Source organism: Oncorhynchus kisutch, linkage group LG11 (genome assembly GCF_002021735.2).
Source record: "Oncorhynchus kisutch isolate 150728-3 linkage group LG11, Okis_V2, whole genome shotgun sequence".
Taxonomy (NCBI): domain Eukaryota; kingdom Metazoa; phylum Chordata; class Actinopteri; order Salmoniformes; family Salmonidae; genus Oncorhynchus; species Oncorhynchus kisutch.
The window spans coordinates 82787223-82811066 of NC_034184.2; the positions used below are offsets into that span (position 1 = coordinate 82787223).

The following is a 23844-nucleotide window of genomic DNA, read 5'->3' on the forward strand; positions in this document are numbered from 1 at the left end:
AGACCCGAAGAATTTTTGGAATTTGTTTTTTCGGACCAATACGAAATTTCACATTTTTCCTTCTTGAGTCAAGACATTGCCTTGGTGCAATGGAGGCGCCACCAAAAGTGGGTTCTACCCCCGGGTAATGTAAATGTGTTTCTTGCAGCATTTACCACAGCCTATGGCCGCCTTGAACTGTACACCCTCATGGAACAGCTTCAGAGGCGGGTTCTTTACACGACACAGACTCTGTGGTCTATGTAAGCAAACCGGGGGATGGACCCCCCACTTAGCAACTATCTTGGGGGTTTAACGAGTGAACTCGAAGAGGGTGACCATATTACAGAATGGTCCTCATGTGGTCCAAAAAGCTATGCTTTTAGGACTAAAGCCAATCACGTGGTGTTGAAAGCCAAAGGCGTGACTCAAAACTATGAAAATGCACCGCGTGTAAACTTGGAATCAATCACGCGCTTGGTCGAGGGGTTCGTAAAGGACAAGAATAGTGACTTGGAGATTTTGAGCTCCTACAACAAAATAGTGAGGGATAAAAAGGGGTTCCATCTAAGAAACGCACCACTCACTAAAAGATTCAGGGTAGTCTATGACAAGAGACAGCTATTGCCTGACGGTTACCAACATTGCCCTTTGGCTACTGACTTATGCTACAAGCCCCAGTGTGTCTTAAAGCTTAAGATATTATGACTGCTGTCGAGGGTTTTGACCCCCGGCTACAATTGCCTTTTCAAGCATTAATTGCCGGCCCTTCAAACAGTGGCAAAACTTTTTTTGTAAAAAGTATTTTAGAGAATTCTGACATGTGTTATCTCAAAAGCCTGACAATATTGTATGGTGTTATTCATGTTACCAACCTCTGTATGATGAATTATTGAAGACAATAAAATCAAGTTTGTTGAAGGAATACCCGATTCTCTGTCTGATGATGAACTTCTCCCCCCCACATGTAATAATCTGCTGGTTTTGGACGATATGCTATTGCTGGTAGCGAACACCTGAAATTGCACGAGCTTTTACCCAATATACTCATCATAGAAACCTGTCCGTGCTTTACTTGGTCCAGAATGTGTTTCACCAAGGTAAAAATAGTCGGACCATTAGCTTGAATGCCAACTACATGGTATTGTTTAAAATCCTAGAGACAAACTGCAAATTAGCACTCTAGCTCAGCAGATGTACCCTGGACGGAAATCATACTTTATGGAGAGCTATGAGGACGCTACCAAAGAGCCATTTTCTTATTTAATCGTGGATTTAAAAGCAAATACTCCAGAACACCTTAGGCTACGTACAGGGCTGTTTCCGGGGGAGAGGCCTGCTGCATACCTTCCTAAAAAGTAAACGCTATGTCTCTGCGTTTAAAAGAAACCTCCCCCTCTTGAGAAGGCTAGTAGGTTCTACAGCTAAAGAACGGAAGGCCATCTTGGGTCGCTGTTCTTCAGATCTCATATTAGCCCTATGTGAGATTGCTTTGAATCTTCTCAAAGGACGCATTCCACTCACCTGAACCAATTGAAAAAATTAAGGAGACAAAAGACAGCGATCAAACTCTTTGCCAATAAAAGGGCCAGTCTTCAAAAGAAAAGACATAGTATACAACAGTCTGGGGTTTTCTTCTACCTTTACTCAGTATAGCCGTGCCCTTCATCACCAGCCTTATTGCGGCCAGACGTGGTGGTTGAACACGGGTTGTGATGGCCACTAAAATGTACTTGGTGCCTCAACAAGAGTTGGATAGACTTAAAAAACAAATGCAGGGTCCTGAAGATATCAGACAAACAGCGGAAAATGATTTGGATACGGCCATGAAGGATGTTTTGAACCGAAAAGGATTGAACCCCTATGATAAGATTCAAAAATACACAAACCTAATGCAAAGGTATTTGACTCGGGTAAAGCAAGGGGAGAGAGAGACTAACCATTTAACCCTTTCCCTACCGGACCCTTTAACAGATGTCGAACCTAACGATAGCCATGCCCCTGTAAGGCCTGTACCGTCGATCTTACCTAGTGGCGATAATATGTCGGGTGAAGCTCAAATGCCATTTGAAGATAAAGTTATGCATGACCTACTGACACATGTGCCTTTACGTAACAGGAAGAATGTTAAATACATTATGAACAAGATAAAAGACTCAAAGGGGATAGCTGCTTGGAACGACTCTGGAGAGTTTATCCTTCAGGGCTCTGTGGTTAGGGGGTCCCATATGCAGGACTTGCTTAAAAGTACCACGGCTGCCCACAAGGTTGCTGATGACCGAAGGCCTCCCGGCTGGCGTCAGTTTCTTAAGGCCCTGGCAATCCTCAACATCCCCCTCTCCGGTGTACCCAACCATAAGCTTCGTCAACAGATTCAAGCTTTAAAACAAAAGCCTTCAACGAGATACAGCACCCCTAAAGATGCCCCAACGACACCGGCCCCATATGAAAGCGATGATGCTAACTCATTTACTCCCATGAACGTCTCAGGACCTTTTCCTAACCCGATCTCTCGGCGTGGTTAGACTTTTGAAAATGACTTTGAATGACTATGATTAAATTCAATTAATTTTTTATTTGAAAAATAAGCAAGTTAACATTTGTGGCATTCTTGAAACATATGACGTGAGCATACGCCTTGATTACGCGTTCTTAAAGGACACACATTTGAACACTTTTGATATTTTCTAACAAAACAAGATACAAGGTTATCATTACTTCTTAAATCATCCTTATAAAGAGACATAACATCTTCAAAAGAAACTCCCCGGGCTCTTTGGCACAGGTAAAATACACAGTGGTGACCGCATGTAGTGGAAAGGTTATCTTGCACTTGTTTGATGTTGTAGTAGATCTTTGTACCGTTTAGGGTCAAAAAATCTTTAATAGATTTAGGGAAATGTGAAAAACCGGGGGGAAAGCCATAGGAATCAAAAAAAGTTGAGATTTTTCGTCCACCTTCCTGTTCTAATGTCATAGCTAGCCAATGTTCACCAGGCATGTGTTTAGGATGGGTATTGACAATAAACATTGCAGGCCTCTCAGACCATATCTCCATAGGTAATTCATCACAAGCCAACACTCCACAAAATTGTTTTCCAATCAAGCGGCTCATGAGCCCGTCCAACTCTTGGGTATTCATGTCTTTGTTCAAAGGTCCTTAATAATAATCCACTAAGACCTGTCTTCGGGCATTCACTTCCAAGATTGAATCAGAGCATGCGTAAACAATCATGCTAACTGTACAGGCTAAAGGTGTACGGAAACGCATTTCCAGCCTGAGGTTACCTTGGGACACCACAGACAGATTTCCTGAGGTGTCATCATCAGGTGATAAATTGAAAGCATACAATGTGTAACCCTCTGCAAAATCATTTCTGTCAATAGGTAAAGAGAGATCTTTTAGATGTCGCCCTGTAGCCAGGAATAGATTGTAAAATTCTCGCACAGATATGTTGTTATTAAATTGTGGTTGGAAAGCCTTCGCCGGAACCTGACGTCCGTCCTGACAGAGCGCTACATACTCTGCATTGAAGTGCTGAAAATTAAAGGGGTTTTTATCTAAACTGCCCGTATTAGAGGCGTGATCAACCAGACCTATAACCACATATCTAGGTAAAGGGCCTAGAAATAGGTTTTCTTGACTGCAGATTCTACTGCCCACAGGTATGCTAAAGGTTTTCATGGTAATTCTTTGGAGAGGGTAAAGGGCATTTCCTTTCATCAAAGCATGTGAGTGACCCAGGCGCACGGCCGGAGATACAGATACTTTTTTAATAAAAAGGGTTGCCCCCAACACTTTCAAACTAAAATCCCCGTCTTGGGGAGACATCAGGCAAAAATCATCCTTGGCCCTGGTTAATTTTAATCTTAAATCAACCGAATTTAAGAGTAACCGTTCTTGAAAGAAAATGTCAGAGTGTATAGGGCCTAGCAAATGAAACTCTCGAGATTCGGCGCAGTAGCGAGCTCGTGCCGCTAGTCCTTTGTTTGCACCGGTGGAAGGGTCTGTCGATTCCATAGAGGCTCCTGCAGTATCCTTGCTAAACAGCCCGGCGCTAAATTGGGTTTTGAGAGTGTCTTCGGAGTAGTTTAGTAAACACTCCATGATGGCTCTATAAGGGTATGTAGCGCTGCTTTGACTGATTAGGCGTTCACCCAAAGTCACATCAACTTGGGAGAAAATGGTGGCCAAGGGGTAATTAATGAGACTCACTTTGGCATCGTCTGCAATATTAGACCCATCTCTTTTGGTCACTTTTAGACGTAAATGCACCAAGGTGTTGTTGAGGTCCAGATAGTTGTCACCATGGCCTGGTATGAAAAATTCGATAGGCCCGTTATCGGTAATAGCAGAGAGAGGGGCTATCTCCACATAACTGGATCTATCTATTGAATGCTGCGTTAACGGTGCCGTGAAAAGATCAAGTTCTGTCTTTATAGCTTCAGAGGACATTCGATGTAAAAGAGCCATGTCACTTATTCTTTTAGAAAATACTTCCTAGTATTCTTTTAGCCTGTTTTGGTACAGACCTCCTCACTTTACCCCGTCTTTGACTTACTGAGGTTCTTTTAACAGTTAACCGACGCTTTTTAGGTGCAGGTCTACGCCTTAAACCAGGGGGTCTCTTTTTTGGCCTTCGAGACAATATCATAAGCCCCGAGCCTTCTTGATGCTCCACCTCTGGTGACGCCCTTCGGGTCATAGCATTGGCTACAACCTCACTTACTATATTTTTAGCCGCTGATTTTAAATGTGGTTTGGCTATGCTGAAGCCTCTCTTCATAAACGGTAAAACCATCCTGAAGAGGTTACGGAATATACCTCCTATCCCCGAACCATACATTGTCGGCGCTCCATGATATCCTGGTAGTCCATTACCCACTTGATCCACATAGTATGAAACATAACGGTTAGGGTCGAGCTGATGGTGCTCCATAACCCTTTTATTTGTATTATGTTTATAAATATAATACAGCTATTATATATGTAGAGAGGTTTTGGTGGGTCTAAAGTGGAGTTTTACAATCGTTTTACCATAAGTAAATTCAATGTTTTCGTTCTGATCCGTTTTAAGCTCAACCAGAATGTTTTCAATATAGTTCTTGCTGACATGTACGTAGTGCGGCTTGTCATAATTGACAGTGACGATGTCCCCATCCTTGCCGTCTATATGAACTGTTCGCAGGAGGGGCACACAGCTGTCTCCGACCCTTTGATAGGTTATGATGTCGGTATAGACAAATATGTTGTAAAAGCCTGCATGTATATCCGCAGGGAATGGGAATAATTTATCGTTCACATACGTCCATTTATTGGGACCCATCCCCAACATGTAGGATAAATTACCGCTGGTCTTTATACCTCCGTTAGCAGGCCCTGAGATTTGTATCCTTTTATGGATTGGATTGTAGAATAGGAATATTTCCATCTTGTTCAGGGTTAGGTGTTCATTCAACTCTGAGACGATCCTGTCGACGGTTCTATAGAAACCTTTTTTAAGCTTAATAAGTTTCGCAGGTTCCGAGAACCTTTTGCAATAAAAATCACGGTCCTTAGCTTTGATATTATACCAACTATGGGGGTATGTAATCTCGCTGAGACCTACTTCCCAAGCCTCTGATAACTCTATAGGCTTTGGAAAATTGGTTGTATACTTCGAACTCTGATTATTACGATATATCTGTGCCGACGCATTACTGGGGAGAGTCAGGTAGAAGCCGCTGTGTTCCATGATGCCCAACTGTGTACACGCGAATGATGCGCTAGTTATCATGACTAGGGGTTTAAATTAACCCCCGTTGCCTCCACCACATCCTGCTCCAATACCCAACTGTTGAACTTTTGAGGCCAGTTTTTCCAGCGGACCAGCAACCATTTTTTACCCTTTTCTCTCTTCTGATCTAGAATCTCCTCCACGTGAAAGACTTTGTCTTTACCCAACTGGACCTTCTGTAATTCCTTCTCATAAAAAGATCCCTCTATAAGATCCCCGTCATAATCTTTTAATTTGTAGACCGGCGGAATGCGTGGCAGACATTCGGTAACGGTAAACAACTCCGAGCTAAAGCCTTGTTCGTATTTTTTGTCGAAAACACCCCTCAACTTTGATATACGCACCAAGTCACCCACTAGGAATTTAAAAGTCATTTTTTTCTTACGGCGAAGTGGGAACAAACCATACATATTTTTAAAGACTTGAAAAGAGTTTTCCGAAGAGACCTCCGAGGGCTTCATACGTATAGTCTTATGGTAGCTGTGGTTGTAACCGTTTACTAAATCCTGAACTATGTCTGTATATCGGTTGGTGTTGTGAGCTGTAAAATAGCGCCACATCCGCTCTTTCAAAGTCCTATTAAAGCGTTCCACAACCGAAGCTTTCAAATCAGAGCCTGTAGCAAAATGTACTATATTATACTTATTCATTAGCTTCTGAAATGTTTGATTAAAAAATTCTTTTCCGCCATCCGTCTGCACTTTCTTGGGGGCGCCTCCTGCCTTCAAGATCGATTCAAAGGCCCTGGTCACCTCTGCCCCGCTCTTATTTTTTAACACCCTTACATAGGCTAATTTAGAGAAAATATCTATAACCGTTAGCATGTAGCGATTTCCATCATTTTTATCGGCAAGGGACTGCATGTCACATAGATCCGCCTGAAATTGGGATAATGGATGCGTAGAAAAAACTCTATTTCTTGGAAAATGTTTTCTTACAGGTTTATGTAGAGTGTAGGCATCTTGCTCTGATAACCATTCATTCACTTTAGCATCGCTTAACAGACTACCTGTTTCTTCGACTATAGCTCTCTGTAAACGCTCTTTACCCCCATAAGACCCGGGGTTAGAGGGATTATAATATATGTTTTTCAACAGCTGCTCAGCCATCCTTCTTGCCTCTCTGAGGTACAATAACTGTAATGAGCCACTTTCATATAACGACAACATTTCAGTTTGTGAATTTTTATTTTAAGAATGCAACAATTATTACGTATACAGACAATTCAGGATTTGTTGCAAGATACAAGTCCCCGTTTTCTCAACAATCACAGCATGCAACACCCTGTATATATTGTTTAGATTTACAGGTTTGTTTCGCTGAATTTTTAAAACACACACGTCTGATATATAAGTATATAAACAACAAATATGATACACATTCACATTAAAGGGTGGTTCAAACAAATAATGTAAAATCTTAGGCAAAGTTATTTCTAGTTCTTCAGAATCCTCAACAAGCCTTGATACCATATGTGACCATTGTAAACTCTCGCCCGTATGTCGGACATGTTTCATGATTTGCTCCATTTTTAACACACGCTCTACAATAACCCCTGTATTGTGGGTTGTGTAGAACTTTACATTGTTCACTTTATTTTCAATAATCTGATGCATAACATTTGTAAGGTCTCTCAAAAGAAAAAATGTATTTATTCGCTCAAACATCGTAGACACATAGTTACCCATAGCTCTAAATAAACAAAATGTCACTCGGTCTCTTGGGATTTATTGAGCCAGAAAAGCATCACATCAGCCATCACAGCTTCCCTGTATTTGTTGTCGTCCACCAGGGTGTGTCGGATTTCTTTGAGTTTCTCATGGATGAAGAGGGCCTCCTTCAGTTCATGTAGGAAGGCTTCGGTTACCCCGTAAACTCTAGGGATAGACGGCGCAATACCCATAGACTCCAGGGCGATGACCAGCGCTGGTATAAAACGGCAGGACCACAGTCTTTTCACCAGCTCCTCAAAATGATTGAAAAAGTAGTATCTAGGAGGGTCGTAGAGGCAAGGATGACGACGCTGGCTGGGATGATTGATCTCACAGCCGATGCATTTTTCTCGTATATATTCGCCAATCACCACGTTTAAAAGTGTAGCTACAGAGGCCTTGATTGTATCCACAAAAACAGTACTGGCCACCCCATCAAACACATCCTCAGGCTGGGTAAATGTCGGGGGTGTCACGGGTCTTGCCAGGGGTGCGTAGAGTGTAGGGCTTCGTGGCATAGAGTCTTTAGTGTCGGGCCCCCATGACGTAGTGGCTTCCTCGTAGATGGTCTGGAGATCCATGGTGTATGCTGAAATGAAGAACTGTCTGCTTTTTTTCTTTTTATTGTAGAACAAGGCCCTTGGGTATCTGGGGGGGCGGGGTTAAAGCATCCGCTTACTTAGTTTTCTTCTGACGCTGTATCTTCTTGAGGCTCTTTTGCATCGTAATCTTTACGATTCGTATATATTATGCACTTCTTTAAATGAACAAGGCTCTGACGCTGTTGGCTCTGTACAAAGAGAGCATCCAACGGTTGCAACATTTTCAATTCCAGTACATCCCAACTGTTAAAAGGAATAAGCAGACGCAGTCGGGTATCCCCAGTCAGGCCACCACCCCTAAGTTTGTGGTTTCGGATTGCCTCGGTGCCGATATAGAACTCCACGCTGCCGCACGGTCGGCCATTCTTTCTTTGTATTTTCACCCTGTGAAATATTTGTCCTGAGGAGTCCGGGGTACCTTCCCAACGGGTCTCGTGGCCCGTGAACACACTATACCCCTTGGTGATAAGGCTCAGTTCAGGACACACAACCTTGCGAAAAACCGACCAGTCTTCAACACCATATTCCAAGCCTACAGTCTGGTCTGTATATTCTTCTCCTTCATCTACCGTATAGAGGGTCACTCTACAGGCCAGGTAATCAAACCGATACCCCCACTGCTGGCCATTAGACATCAACACTTGATCTGTCAGAGCATTTGCTGGCGGTATTTGGGTTCTATACACATTTAAAAAACGTTTTTTTGGCGCATCATATATTGCTGGTTGATACTTTGCCCTTGCTCTATGGGCAACCCGAAGGCCTGTTTCAGTTGTTACAGTCATCACTGCTTTGGTACCGATCCCAAATTCCATGGTTATTCTTAAGATCTTGTGCACTCTTAAACAGGTATTGTTCAGCGGCTTTATAAGGGGCCTTAACCAACCCAAACCGTGAGAAACAGTAACAGGTTGACCTGACACATGGTCACTTACTCAACCCAGGGCATGCACCCTTCTACATGACATAGGGTCATAAATCATTACATAGGGTCATAAATCAGGCTTGGGTCATCAATCATTAACGGCCTGTCAAAGGGACCCTTACTCACCCCATAGCCCCCACCTAACCAGGCTTGTCTATCAGGCTTGGGTCATCAATCATTAACGGCCTGTCAAATGGACCCTTACTCACCCCATAGCCCCCACCTAACCAGGCTTGCCTGACCAGAAGACATGCACACGTCATCACTACATAGGGTTCACATAGAGTTCACATAGGTTCACATAGGGTCATCAATCAAAATTTTGACCCGTGACATCTACTCTATTCTCTCTAATATCAATATGCATTAACATTTTACGAATGTAAATACATTTACAAGTGCTTTTTTTTTTTTACTCTTAGCATTAGGAATGAGTTCATGTTTGTGTGCGTGTTTGCCTCAGAGTAATGTACTATGTAAGGTATCAAAGAAACTGTAAGCTATCATTTAAAGTACAAGGTATCAGAATAAGGTAGTATATACACAGTGTAAGGTATTATTTAAAGTGTAGGGTATCAGAGTACGGTATTATGTAGAGTGTAAGGTATTGTGTAAAGTGAAAGGTATGAGAGTTAGGTATTATTTGAAGTGTAATGTGTTATGTAAAGTGTAAGGTATTGTGTAAAGTGTTGTGTAAAGTGTAAGATATCAGAGTAAGGTGTTATGCAATTTGTAAGGTATTATATAAAGTATAAGGTATTAGAGTAAGGTATTATATAAAGTATAAGGTATCAGAATAAGGTATTGTGTAAAGTGTAAGGTATCAGAGTAAGGTAGTATATAAAGTGTAAGGTATCAGAGTAAGGTAGTATATAAAGTGTAAGGTATCAGAGTAAGGTATTGTATAAAGTCTTAGGTATTATATAAAGTATAAGGTATCAGAGTAAGGTATTGTGTAAGGTATCAGAGTAAGGTATTGTATGAAGTGTTAGGTATTATATAAAGTTTGTGGTATCAGAGTAAGGTATTTTGAAGTAAAATAAGGTTTTGTAATTTTTCAGTGAAGTTCAACTTTAAAATAATTTTTAATTCTCTGAAATAACAATGGAGATTTCCACTATAAACCAAATTACGCAGTTGAATAATTCTGTTAATTCCTATCTGCTCAAGAGTTGTATTCTCCACTTTCTCATTTGTGTTGTTCAAATATTTGGTTAAGTAAACCAAAATGTGCTGCGATTGCATCTAATTAACTTTGAGATAATTGGATGAAGCTGATTCTGAAAACCGACGCGATATTTCAGACTGTCTTACTCCACTCGTAGATATCAGTTAAACCTTTTACAATTCATACCTGTCTAATGTCAATATGTGGTCACATAGTTTTCTATTTGCTAGGATATTGGACAATCCATTGCAGATTTCAAATACTAATCCTCTACATCACTCCTAACTCTCGTTCCTCGAATCTTCTTCTATTTTGTACGTCTTCTGTCCTCTAGGGTCCCCCTGGTCCATCTGGTGAATCTGGTCCGCCTGGTCCTCCCGGCAAAAGAGTAGGTCTAAGCATCTTCATCATTGTGTTCATCATCATCACAACCAACACACCACAGACGTCAATATCACTTTGACCCATATCAGATAAAAGATTGAACAATATAGTACGTTATATTGTGTTTTTACTATTTGCATTGTCTCCCCCTCCCTTTTAAACTGCTACTACTCTCTGTTGTGATTATCTATACATAGTCATTTTAAAAACTCTACCTACATGTACATATTACCTCGACTAACCGGTGCCCCCGCACATTGACTCTGTACCGTTACCCCCCTCTATATAGTCTCGCTATTGTTATTTTACCGCAGCTCTTTAAATACTTGTTACTTTTATTTCTTATTCTTTTGTTTTTTTTACAACTTTTTTTTTTTTTTACTTCTTATGCCTTGAATCCCGCTAACGGGATCGATATGACAACAGCCAGTGAAAGTGCAGGGCGCCAATTTCAAAACAACATACAAAAATGGTTTTGTTTGAGTTTACATTGGCGCGCTATGTTCAGTAGTTCCAAAACATCCGGTGATATTGCAGAGAGCCACATCAATTTACAGAAATACTCATAATAAACATTGATAAAAGATATAACTATTACACAGGGAATTATAGATACACTTCTCGTTAATGCAACCGCTGCGTCAGATTTCAAAAAAGCTTTACTGAAAAAGCACACCATGCAATAATCTGAGTACAGCGCTCAGACAACCAATCAAGCCATACAGATATCCGCCATGTTGTTGAGTCAACAGAAGTCAGAAATAACATTATAAATATTCACTTACCTTTGATGATCTTCATCAGAATGCACTCCCAGGAATCCCAGTTCCACAATAAATGTTTGATTTGTTCGATAAAGTCCATCATTTATGTCCAAATACCTCCTTTTTGTTCACCCAGTTTACTCTGGGCACCTTATTCATCCAAGCTACTCAATACTGCCCCCAGCCACAACAAGCATTGTTGGTTAGGGGCTTGTAAGTAAGCGTTTCCCTGTTGTATTCAGCGCATGTGACTAATACAATTTGGATTTGTTTTGATTTAATGGTAACTCATTGATCCCATTTTGGCCTAGATTTTTTGGACCGAGTCCCATATCCAACCCCTATTGACCCCTATTGACATATCCAACCCCCATTGACCCCTATTGACATATCCAACCCCTATTGACACACAGTTCTATGCATTGAATTCATCTTATTGTTAAACCAGACATAGAAATGCACCCAGTCATTGTTGATTAGAGTCATCAGGTGAGAATTCTTTACCCTAAACCATCCATTCAAACTCTACAACAATCCCACCCCCACCCCCACCCCCACCCGGAGAAGTCTGAATTATTCATTATTATCAAAAGTGGGTGAGGAAAAACAATTTGGGATTTGCAGGGTCAGAGCTACCTCAAAGCCCACTGAGCTGTCTCTACATGGAAATTAAAGATACACTGCATGACCAAAAGTATGTGGATCCCTGCTCATCGAACATCTCATTCCAATATCATGGGAATCAATATGGAGTTGTTCCCCCCTTTGCTGCTATAACAGCCTCCACTCTTCTGGGAAGGCTTTCCACTTGATGTTGGAACATTGCTGTGAGGACTTGCTTCCATACAGCCACAAGAATATTGGTAAGGATGGGCACTGATGTTGGGCGATTAGGACCTTGCTCACAGTCAGCATTCCAATTCATCCCAAAAGTGTCCGATGGGGTTGAGGTCAGTCCAGTCAAGTTCTTCCACACCGATCTCGACAATCCATTTATATATGGACCTCACTTTGTGCACAGGGGCATTGTCATGCTGAAACAGGAAAGGGCCTTCCCCAAACTGTTGCAACAAAGTTGTAAGCACAGAATCGCCTAGAATGTCAAGGGGCCTAGTCCGAACCATGTAAAACAGCCCCAGACCATTATTCCTCCTCCACCAAATTTTACAGTTGGCACTATGCATTGGGACAGGTTGCGTTCTCCTTGCATCCGAAAAACACAGATTCATCTGTCGTACTGCCAGATGGTGAAGTGTGATTCATCACTTCACTTTGGGGCGGCAGGGTAGCCTAGTGGTTAGAGCGTTGGACTAGTAACCGGAAGGTTGCAAGTTCAAACCCCCGAGCTGACAAGGTACAAATCTGTCGTTCTGCCCCTGAACAGGCTTCTGCCCCTGAACAGGCTTCAGCACTCGCCAGTCCTGTTCTGTGAGCTTGTGTGGCCTACCATTTCACAGCTGAGCTGTTGTTGTTCTGAGATGTTTCCACTTCACAGTAACAGCACTTACAGTTGACTGGGGAAGCTCCAGCAGGGCAGAAATTTGACTAACTGACTTTGTTGGAAATGTGGCATCCTATGCCATTGAGCTCTTCAATAAGGCTGCCAATGTTTCTATGGAGTTTGCATGGCTGTGTGCTAGATTTTAGACTCCTGTCTGCGGGTGTAGATGAAATAGCCAAATCCACTCATTTGATGTGGTGTCCACATACTTTTGTATATATGGTGTATCAATTTCATAGTCATGTGAAAGCTTCTGTGTAGCTTCTGTTTTCTTTTCTCTGTGAGGAAAAAAAGCACCAGGCCCAAAACGAATTTACTGTCTAGAGAGAGAGCAAAATCTCCCCTGACACACTGTTGATCTGGGCTACTTTGACTGACAGCCATGGAATAACGCTAGAAGAACAGAGAGGGTATGATGGGTATTTTCAGGACAGAGATATCTATCTGTCCCTCCTCGGGGCTTATCTACAGGAATCTACAACTGAATGCCTTCAACTGAAATGTGTCTTCTGTATTTAACCCAACCCATCTGAATCAGAGAGGTGCGGGGGGAGGGGGGGGTGCCTTAATCGACATCCACAGCACCCGGTGGGGAACAGTGGGTTAACTGCCTTGCTCAGGGTTAGAACGACAGATTTTTATCTTGTCAGCTCAGGGATTCCCAACACTCTAACCATTAGGCTACCTGCCGATTGTATGGTTGTTGTGTAGTGACATGTCATTTCTCAGATGTCTTGGGGTGACATTAGATTGTATGGTTGTAGTGTAGTGACATGTCATTACGGAGGCAGGTCAGCCTTCACCAACTCAGTTGACAGGTAAAAATGGACTTTCCTGAAATGTTAGTCTCTGAGGCAAAGATAAAGATGTAGCTTGAAATTAAAATACATTTTGTTATGATGATGACCCTTTTCCAAAGAGGAACATCATGTCTGATTTCACTGTATAAAGCTGCTACCATGTACAGTGCCTTCGGGAAAGTATTCAGACCACTTGAGCTTCTCCGCAATTTGTTACATTACAGTCTTAATCTAAAATTGATTAAAATAAATAAAATCCTCAGTAATCTACAAACAATACCCCATAATGGCAAAGTTAAAACAGGTTGTTAGACATTTTTGTAAATGTATTAAAAATGGAAAACAGAAATACCTTATTTACATAAGTATTCAGACCCTTTGCTATGAGACTCGAAGTGGAGCTCAGGTGCATCCTCTTTTCATTGATCATCATTTAGATGTTTCTACAAAGAGTCCACGTGTGGTAAATTCAATTGATTGGACATGATTTGGAAAGGCACACACCTGTCTATATAAGGTCCCACAGTTGACAGTGCATGTCAGAGCAAAAACTAAGCCATGAGATCGAAGGAATTGTCCGTAGAGCTCTGAGACAGGATTGTGACGAGAAACAGATCTGGGGAAGCGTACGAAAAAAATTCTTCATCTTTGAAGATCCCCAAGAACACAGTTGTCTCCATCATTCTTAAATGGAAGAAGTTTGGAACCACCAAGACTCTTCCTAGAGCTGGCCGCCCGGCCAAACTGAGCAATCAGGGGGAGAAGGGCCTTAGTCAGGGAGGTGACCAAGAACCCGATGGTCACTCTGACAAAGCTTTAGAGTTCCTCTGTGGAGATAGGAGAACCTTCCAGAAGGACAACCATCTCTGCAGCACTCCACCAATCAGGCATTTATGGTAGAGTGGCCAGACGGAAGCCACTCCTCAGTAAAAAGGCACATAACAGCCCGCTTGAAGTTTGCCAAAAGCAACTTATAGACTCTCAGACCATGAGAAACAAGATTTTCTGGTCTGATGAAACCAAGATTGAACTCTTTGTCCTGAATGCCAAGCATCACATCTGGAGGAAACCTGGCACCATCACTACGGTGAAGCATGGTGGTGGCAGCATCATGCTGTGGGTATGTTTTTCAGCGGCAGGGACTGGGAGACTAGTCAGGATCGAGGGAAAGATGAACAAAGCAAAGTACAGAGAGATCCTTGATGAAAACCTGCTCCAGAGTGCTCAGGACCTCAGACTGGGGGGTGAAGGTTCACCTCGCTACAGGACAACGACCCTAAGCACACAGCCAAGACAATGCAGGAGTGGCTTCTGGTAGTGTAGTGATGGTGCCAGGTTTCCTCCAGATGTGACGCTTGGCATTCAGGACAAAGAGTTTTTTTTTAAAGTCAAGGGTCTCAATACCTTCTGAAAGGCACTGTAAATCCCCTTTGACTTTCCCTGGGAACTTATCAAGTTTAACATCATTCATGGGAGGCTGATATTAGTTGAAAGCACCCGACATTAGTGAATCCCAAATAGTGCATGAACTTCTTTTTGACGGATGTTAAATTCTTTCTTTAAAAGAAAAAGTGGAAATTGTCCCACATTTCTCAAAGAAATGGCTGTCTCGAGCTATCTTCTGCAACAGCTATGACACAGGCCAATAGCTCAAATAGCTGCAATTTACAACTGACACAAAACCAGCCAATTGCTTTTACAATGTGCTTGACGGAATTTATATTCTGAGTATTTAGCATCATATCAACATGCAGCTCCTAATGGCCAAGGGATTATTTTAGGAAAATGGCTATTTCATCATCATAGGTATTTTATCTGCATCCCTAAAAATGTTTACCTAGAGCAATTTCTGCAACTCCCAGGCATTCTGCTCCCCTGAATCAGTAATTTGGGGGTAGAGTTGTTTTGCATTTAACATTGCAGGGTGTTTTTACTTCCTCAGCAGTTTACCAATAGCAATTTGAAATGAAGCTGAAATCTCTCTCCAGCTCCTTCAGGCACTGTCTAAATCCATTTAGCACCAGAGACATTCTTTAGTTATTTCAATCTCATTTATTTTTATCTTAAAGGTTTGATTTTTGTCTCAATATAGATATTTATCTGGAAAGACATACCATTTACAGTTTAGGGTAGTTCATTTGTTTTTAGACTGCTGTTGTATTTATACTACCCCAAGACAAGACAACAAACAGATCACAAATATTCCCAATACTATTTCATATGGTTGGAAGAGTAGGGACAACTGCAGTAGGTAGTCAGCAGTTTGGTGTTAACAGAATATGGTTGGAAGAGTAGGGACAACTGCAGTAGGTAGTCAGCAGTTTGGTGTTAACAGAATATGGTTGGAAGAGTAGGGACAACTGCAGTAGGTAGTCAGCAGTTTGGTGTTAACAGAATATGGTTGGAAGAGTAGGGACAACTGCAGTAGGTAGTCAGCAGTTTGGTGTTAACAGAATATGGTTGGAAGAGTAGGGACAACTGCAGTAGGTAGTCAGTAGTTTGGTGTTAACAGAACATGGTTGGAAGAGTAGGGACAACTGCAGTAGGTAGTCAGCAGTTTGGTGTTAACAGAATATGGTTGGAAGAGTAGGGACAACTGCAGTAGGTAGTCAGCAGTTTGGTGTTAACAGAATATGGTTGGAAGAGTAGGGACAACTGCAGTAGGTAGTCAGCAGTTTGGGTTAACAGAAGTAGCATCATGTTGGCCTATCGCTCACAACTCGAATGAGGGTGAAAGCAGAGAAACAAAGCCAATGCTGCCCTGTTGGCCATATCTCTAAATCAGTCAAAACAAACAGCCCTGCTGTCATCTCTACACGGGAGCTCAGTCAAAACACACAGCCCTGCTGCCATCCCTGCTTTCCCATGCTGTCTGATCAGAGGAGTGTGCCTCTCTGTGGACTGCATGGGGTTTTGATGTGAGGACCCCTTGTATAGTTGAAAGAGACAGCCTTAGGCTGCGAGGTGGCCAGAGAGAACACATCACCTGGAAACCCTTGCCGTGATCGGAGACGTGTGTGTGTGTGTGTGTGTGTGTGTGTGTGTGTGTGTGTGTGTGTGTGTGTGTGTGTGTGTGTGTGTGTGTGTGTGTGTGTGTGTGTGTGTGTGTGTGTAAGCAGTTCTGTTATATGGGTATGAATCAATGTCCACACTTCCGTTCAGTCAAACAGATTTTCTTTGCAAATTTGTGGGTAGATTGAGGTGTACTTTTCAAGGAGATTTGCTCAAGACTCTGGTTTTCATCCGTGTTGGATTGAATGAAGATGTTTTCGGAGGTAATACTGAAACTACTAGATATTAACTGGTTAATGGATTTATTACTGTCATTTTCAACCCTAATTCAGGAATTAAATATTTTAGAGGTTGTGGTATGGTCCTGTGTGACTCAGATGGTAGAGCATGACACTTGCAACACCAGGGTTTTGGGTTCAATTCCTTCATGGGGACCAGTGTCAAAAATATATGCACTCACTATTGTACGCTCTGGATAAGAGCATCTGTTTGAAGGACTAAAATGTCAATATTACTATGTCTAGTATTTGTTTCTAGGTTTATTTTTTTATCTTCAAGTACAGCCCCGTAGACAAAAGTTTGTTCAAGCAACTTCATTTCCTCAGTACTCATCTCTGGGTTCTTACTGGTGTCTCTCCTGAGCCCGTACAGGAGTTGTAGCGATGAGACAAGATAGTAGCTACTAAACAATTGGATACCATGAAATTGGGGTAAAAAAAAAACATTCTTTTTATTAAGAGCTTTTTGACTTTCAATGATGCGCTATCTCTAATGAACCAATGAAAAGTACCACCAGAAAAGTACAAAGATCTTATACAGCCAAGATACACCCCTCTCAACTTACATGACGAACCACAGATCTTAAAACAGTTCACATAGTTTAACCTCTAGCTTCGAGCAATCCCGTATCCTGGAGCGTAATCATAGCCTCAAGCTCATTACCATAACGTGGCATAACGTTAACTATTCATGAAAATCGCAAATGAAATGAAATAAATATATTGGCTCACAAGCTTAGCCTTTTGTTAACAACACTCATCTCAGATTTGCAAAATATGCTTTTCAACCATAGCTACACAAGCATTTGTGTAAGAGTATTGATAGCTAGCATAGCATTAAGCCTAGCATTCAGCAGGCAACATTTTCACAAAAACAAGAAAAGCATTCAAATAAAATCATTTACCTTTGAAGAACTTCGTATGTTTTCAATGAGGAGACTCTGTTAGATAGCAAATGTTCAGTTTTTCCAAAAATATTATTTGTGTAGGAGAAATCGCTCCGTTTTGTTCATCACGTTTGGCTAAGAAAAAAAACAGAAAATTCAGTCATTACAACGCCAAACTTTTTTCCAAATTAACTCCATAATATCGACAGAAACATGGCAAATGTGGTTTAGAATCAATCCTCAAGGTGTTTTTCACATATCTATTCGATGATAAGTCATTCGTGGCAGTTGGGTTTCTCCTCTGACGCAAATGGAAAAATACACACAGCTGGAGATTGCGCAATCATTTTGACGGAGGACACCATGCGGGCACCTGGTAAATGTAGTCTCTTATGGTCAATCTTCCAATGATATGCCTACAAATACGTCACAATGCTGCATACACCTTGAGGAAACGACAGAAAGTGTAGGCTCATTCCTGGCGCATTCACAGCCATATAAGGAGACATTGGAACACAGCGCATTCAAAATCTGGGGTACTTCCTGTATGAAATTTCATCTTGGTTTCGCCTGTAGCATTAGTTCTGTGGCGGCACTCACAGACAATATCTTTGCAGTTTTGGAAACGTCAGGGTGTTTTCTTTCCAAAGCTGTCAATTATATGCATAGTCGAGCATCTTTTCGTGACAAAATATCTTGTTTAAAACGGGAACATTTCTTTATCCAAAAATTAAAAGAGCGCCCCCTAATGCATAACTGGTTAAGATTTGTATGAAAGATATCTTTAAAACATAGCAGAGAGTTACTGCTGTGTCAACAGTTCTCATTGTAAAGACCAGTGTCTGGCCCCCTCCTACTCCAAACTGGGACCCGTCTCACCCTGGTACGGTATAGCACAAAAACATTACCTTTACTATCTGGAATGCTCTTTAGGCTTTATTACCCAAAGACATCGTAAATCTCCCCTGTCAGTGCTATCTCATAGAGGCCCATCCTCAGTGGAACACACACACACAATAGTTAACAGAATACTATATTCTGTCGAATAAAACAACCATTCTAATGCAATACAAAGACTATAGTATAATCTTACACTCTTCCACGACAACACACACAGACATCATTAATGCGCATGCATGCACAAACACACACACACACACATACGAAACCAATGCTGTGTGATACTAAAGCGTGTCTTCTCGTCTTCCCCAGGGCCCCCCAGGATCTGCCGGTACAGAGGGTAGACAAGGAGAGAAGGGCACCAAGGTAACCTACAAAATCAATTCAGCCTTTACCCAGAGAGCAGCCTCAGGATCTCCAGACTCCACAGCAAGCCCCCATGCCTCACCCCTCACCCCACTTCCCTGTTCCCTCATCCTCCACCCTCTCCACTCTTCCCTCATCCCTGTCCCCTCATCCCTGTCCCCTCTTCCCTTTTCCTTTAATCTCTCTCCCCTCCTCCCAAATTAAAACACAAAACCCCCAGGAAGTCGGGACTCACACAGCCTATTTTAGCTTAGATTCAGTTTGTGTGTTTTTTATGTGTTTACTATGTGTTGTACATTAATTTGTCAAAACGTACTGTGCTGTATCTAGCTCTGACATGTCACAAGTCTGTTTGCCAGTTGTTTCTAGCCCTATCCCACTCTGCTATGGTTTAGACTGGGCATTGTTGTTTCACATCAATCACAGAGTCGCATTGTTATCTAACCCTCCAGATGTTATCTATGCTGCTCTGTGAACATAAGACTAGGCTGTAGTCACCTGAAGCTCAACGCAGTCGAAGGAATGTCTCTTTGACAGTACACACTACAAGGACGTGAAGTGGATAAGAACCCAGTCTATGATCTGTTGTTAGGGGTTAGATCATTATGAACACATAAAGAGATCCAGAACACATAAAGAGATCCAGAACACATAGAGAGACCCAGAACACACAGAGAGACCCAGAACACACAGAGAGACCCAGAACACATAGAGACCCAGAACACATAGAGAGACCCAGAACACATAGAGAGACCCAGAACACATAAAGAGATCCAGAACACATAAATAGATCCAGAACACATAAAGACATGTTGTTTACCTGCTAGCCAGACACATTGTCATTACACAGAGAGCATCTATCAAACCAGATGGAAATGACATGTGAATATCTAGAGTTGTGTCATTGTGACAGTCTTGTCCTGTACTATAGGGTGAGTCTGGAGCCGAGGGACCCCCAGGTAAAGCTGGCCCAGTTGGCCCCCAGGGGCCCTCGGGAAAGACCGGTCCAGAAGGTCTGCGTGGAATCCCCGGCCCTGTTGTAAGTCTGAGATCACAAAGTTCATCTTTCCTTAAATACACATGCACACGTACACACACACACACACACACAGAGAGAGAGAGAGACCAAACAGCCCTAAAGCTGTCTGACAACAGTGCTCATGGAATAATCGATAGTACCATTTGGCTTGTCCTTTATATATTTTTGTTGTTTATTCAAACACACTTTTTTGCGCTATTCCTTCAATTAATCATGGTGCCGGGCACAGGAAATCAATATGAGGCAATAAGAGTTACAGAATGTTGTAATGCTGGACTATAATTGGATGGTCTTTCTCTTCTCAGGGTGAACAAGGACTTCCTGGTTCTTCTGGACAAGACGGCCCACCTGGACCTATGGTCAGCAGAGATAATAAGCCCTCTCTCTCTCTCTCTCTCTCTCTAGTGCTCTCCTCTCTCTCTTTCCCTCTTTCTCTCTCTAGTGCTCTCCTCTCTCTCTTTCCCTCTTTCTCTCTCTAGTGCTCTCTCTCTCTCTCTCTCTCCCTGTCTCTCTAGTGCTCTCTCTCTCTCTCTCTCTCCCTGTCTCTCTAGTGCTCTCCTCTCTCTCTTCCTGTCTCTCTAGTGCTCTCCTCTCTCTCTCCCTGTCTCTCTAGTGCTCTCGTGCTCTCTCTCGTGCTCTCTCTCTCGTGCTCTCTCTCTCTCGTGCTCTCTCTCTCGTGCTCTCTCTCTCGTGCTCTCTCTCTCTCGTGCTCTCTCTCTCTCATGCTCTCTCTCTCTCGTGCTCTCTCTCTCGTGCTCTCTCTCTCTCGTGCTCTCTCTCTCGTGCTCTCTCTCTCTCGTGCTCTCTCTCGTGCTCTCTCTCTCTCGTGCGCTCTCTCTCTCGTGCTCTCTCTCTCTCTCGTGCTCTCTCTCTCTCTCGTGCTCTCTCTCTCTCGTGCTCTCTCTCTCTCGTGCTCTCTCTCTCTCGTGCTCTCTCTCTCTCTCGTGCTCTCTCGTGCTCTCTCGTGCTCTCTCGTGCTCTCTCGTGCTCTCTCGTGCGCTCTCTCTCTCGTGCGCTCTCTCTCTCGTGCGCTCTCTCTCTCGTGCGCTCTCTCTCTCGTGCGCTCTCTCTCTCGTGCTCTCTCTCTCTCGTGCTCTCTCTCTCTCGTGCTCTCTCTCTCTCGTGCTCTCTCGCTCTCATGCTCTCTCCCTCTCGTGCTCTCTCCCTCTCGTGCTCTCTCGTGCTCTCTCGTGCTCTCTCGTGCTCTCTCGTGCTCTCTCGTGCTCTCTCTATCTCATGCTCTCCTCTCTCTCTCTCTCTCTCTCTCTCTCTCTCTCGTGCTCTCTCTCTCTCTCTCGTGCTCTCTCTCTCTCTCGTGCTCTCTCTCTCTCTCTCTCTCGTGCTCTCTCTCTCTCTCTCGTGCTCTCTCTCTCTCTCTCGTGCTCTCTCTCTCTCTCTCGTGCTCTCTCTCTCTCTCTCGTGCTCTCTCTCTCTCTCTCGTGCTCTCTCTCTCTCTCTCGTGCTCTCTCTCTCTCTCCTCGTGCTCTCTCTCTCTCTCTCGTGCTCTCTCTCTCTCTCTCTCTCGTGCTCTCTCTCTCTCTCTCTCTCTCGTGCTCTCTCTCTCTCTCTCGTGCTCTCTCTCTCTCGTGCTCTCTCTCTCTCGTGCTCTCTCTCTCTCGTGCTCTCTCTCTCTCGTGCTCTCTCTCTCTCGTGCTCTCTCTATCTCGCTCTCTCTCTCTCGCTCTTTCTCTCTCGCTCTTTCTCTCTCGCTCTCTCTCTTTAGTGCTCTCTCTTTATATATATATATATATATTTCTTTCTCTCTCTCTTGTGTTTGGTGTGGAGGGCTCTGTCCTAATAACTTTCTTGATTATTTTCTTGGTCTTTTCTTTCAATTGTATTTTCTATGGTGGAGGGTTAATGCACTATTTGTTTAAGCAGTATTCACAGGTTATGTCAGATTTAGGGTGGAAGAGGACAGTTAGTTTCCTGGGGTTTGGAAGGTGTGGTGTAAGCGATGGCTTGTCAGCCTAGCGCAGAGGAGACGCTGTCGTTACGGCATTTATTCAGGTGTGTTCCTGAGAATGGAGTTAAAGTTGAGGTTCTGCTCACCGTCGGTGGAAAGGTAGGAGCTGAATGTATACATTCGGCTTCTAGAATGAACAAAGCTGTGGTTGTGTTCATGAAAAGAGCAAATGTGTTTTTTTAGGCTTAACTGCTAGTGGAATATTTGTAAGGGGTGTGTTGGTGACAATTTGGCCTCTTTCTACCCCTTCGACCAGGGTGGTAGTTGCAAATTCGCCCCCGTTTATTACGGAGGATCAAATCAGGAAAGAGCTGAGTCGTTTTGGTAAGTATGCTAGCGGTTTTCGTGTACTGTCAACAGGTTTTCAGGCAGATGCCGTTAATCACGTTGTTTCATTCCGGAGGCTAGTGTTTATGTTTCTGAATAACAATGAGCAACAGCTAAATGTGCATTTTAAAGTGAGGCATGATGTTTTTAGTGTGGGGATTTGGGGCATGAGCATGCCCACATAAAGGCCGTAGACAAGGTGAGGACACAAGCTCCAGTGGGGGAAATCAAGGTCAACGTGCAGGGGGTAATGAGATGCAGACAGCAGAGGCTGGGCCTAGTCATGCCAGGGATGGTGGTGTAGATGAGGCTGGGCCTAGTCATGCCAGGGATGGTGGTGTAGATGAGGCTGGGCCTAGTCATGCCAGGGATGGTGGTGTAGATGAGGCTGGGCCTAGTCATGCCAGGGATGGTGGAGTAGCTGAGGCTGGGCCTAGTCATGCCATGGATGGTGGGGTAGCTGAGGCTGGGTCTAGTCATGCTATGGATGGTGCCGGTTACTTCCGGCGCCGACAGAGATGGCCGCCTCGCTTCGCGTTCCTAGGAAACTATGCAGTTTTTTGTTTTTTTACGTGTTATTTCTTACACTAGTACCCCAGGTCATCTTAGGTTTCATCATATACAGCCGAGAAGAACTACTGAATATAAGATCAGCGTCAACTCACCACCAGTACGACCAAGAATATGTTTTTCGCGATGCGGATCCTGTGTTCTGCCTTACAACCAGTGCCACGGGATGGTTCCCATGCAGCGACCCAAAAAAACGACTCAGAAAAAGAGGGAAACGAAGCGGTCTTCTGGTCAGACTCCGGAGACGGGCACATCGTGCACCACTCCCTAGCATTCTTCTTGCCAATGTCCAGTCTCTTGACAACAAGGTTGATGAAATCCGAGCAAGGGTAGCATTCCAGAGGGACATCAGAGACTGTAACGTTCTCTGCTTCACGGAAACGTGGCTCACTGGAGAGACGCAATCCGAAGCGGTGCAGCCAGCGGGTTTCTCCACGCATCGCGCGGACAGAAACGAACATCTTTCTGGTAAGAAGAGGGGCGGGGGCGTATGCCTTATGGCCAACGTGACATGGTGTGATGAAAGAAACATACAGGAACTCAAATCCTTCTGTTCACCTGATTTAGAATTCCTCACAATCAAATGTAGACCGCATTATCTACCAAGAGAATTCTCTTCGATTATAATCACAGCCGTATATATCCCCCCCAAGCAGACACATCAATGGCTCTGAACGAACTTTATTTAACTCTCTGCAAACTGGAAACGATTTATCCGGAGGCTGCATTCATTGTAGCTGGGGATTTTAACAAGGCTAATCTGAAAACAAGACTCCCTAAATTTTATCAGCATATCGATTGCGCAACCAGGGGTGGAAAGACCCTGGATCATTGTTACTCTAACTTCCGCGACGCATATAAGGCCCTGCCCCGCCCCCCTTTCGGAA

At 43.2% G+C, this 23844-nt stretch overlaps 1 protein-coding gene across 1 annotated transcript in view; it reads left to right on the forward strand.

The window, feature by feature from the left end:
• LOC109875786 (collagen alpha-1(XI) chain-like) overlaps positions 1-23844 on the forward strand; it is a 241229-nt gene that overhangs the window by 201241 nt on the left and 16144 nt on the right. The window contains 4 exon segments of the mRNA XM_031836411.1: positions 10498-10551; positions 19002-19055; positions 19987-20094; positions 20400-20453. Coding sequence (XP_031692271.1) covers positions 10498-10551; positions 19002-19055; positions 19987-20094; positions 20400-20453 — 270 coding nt within the window.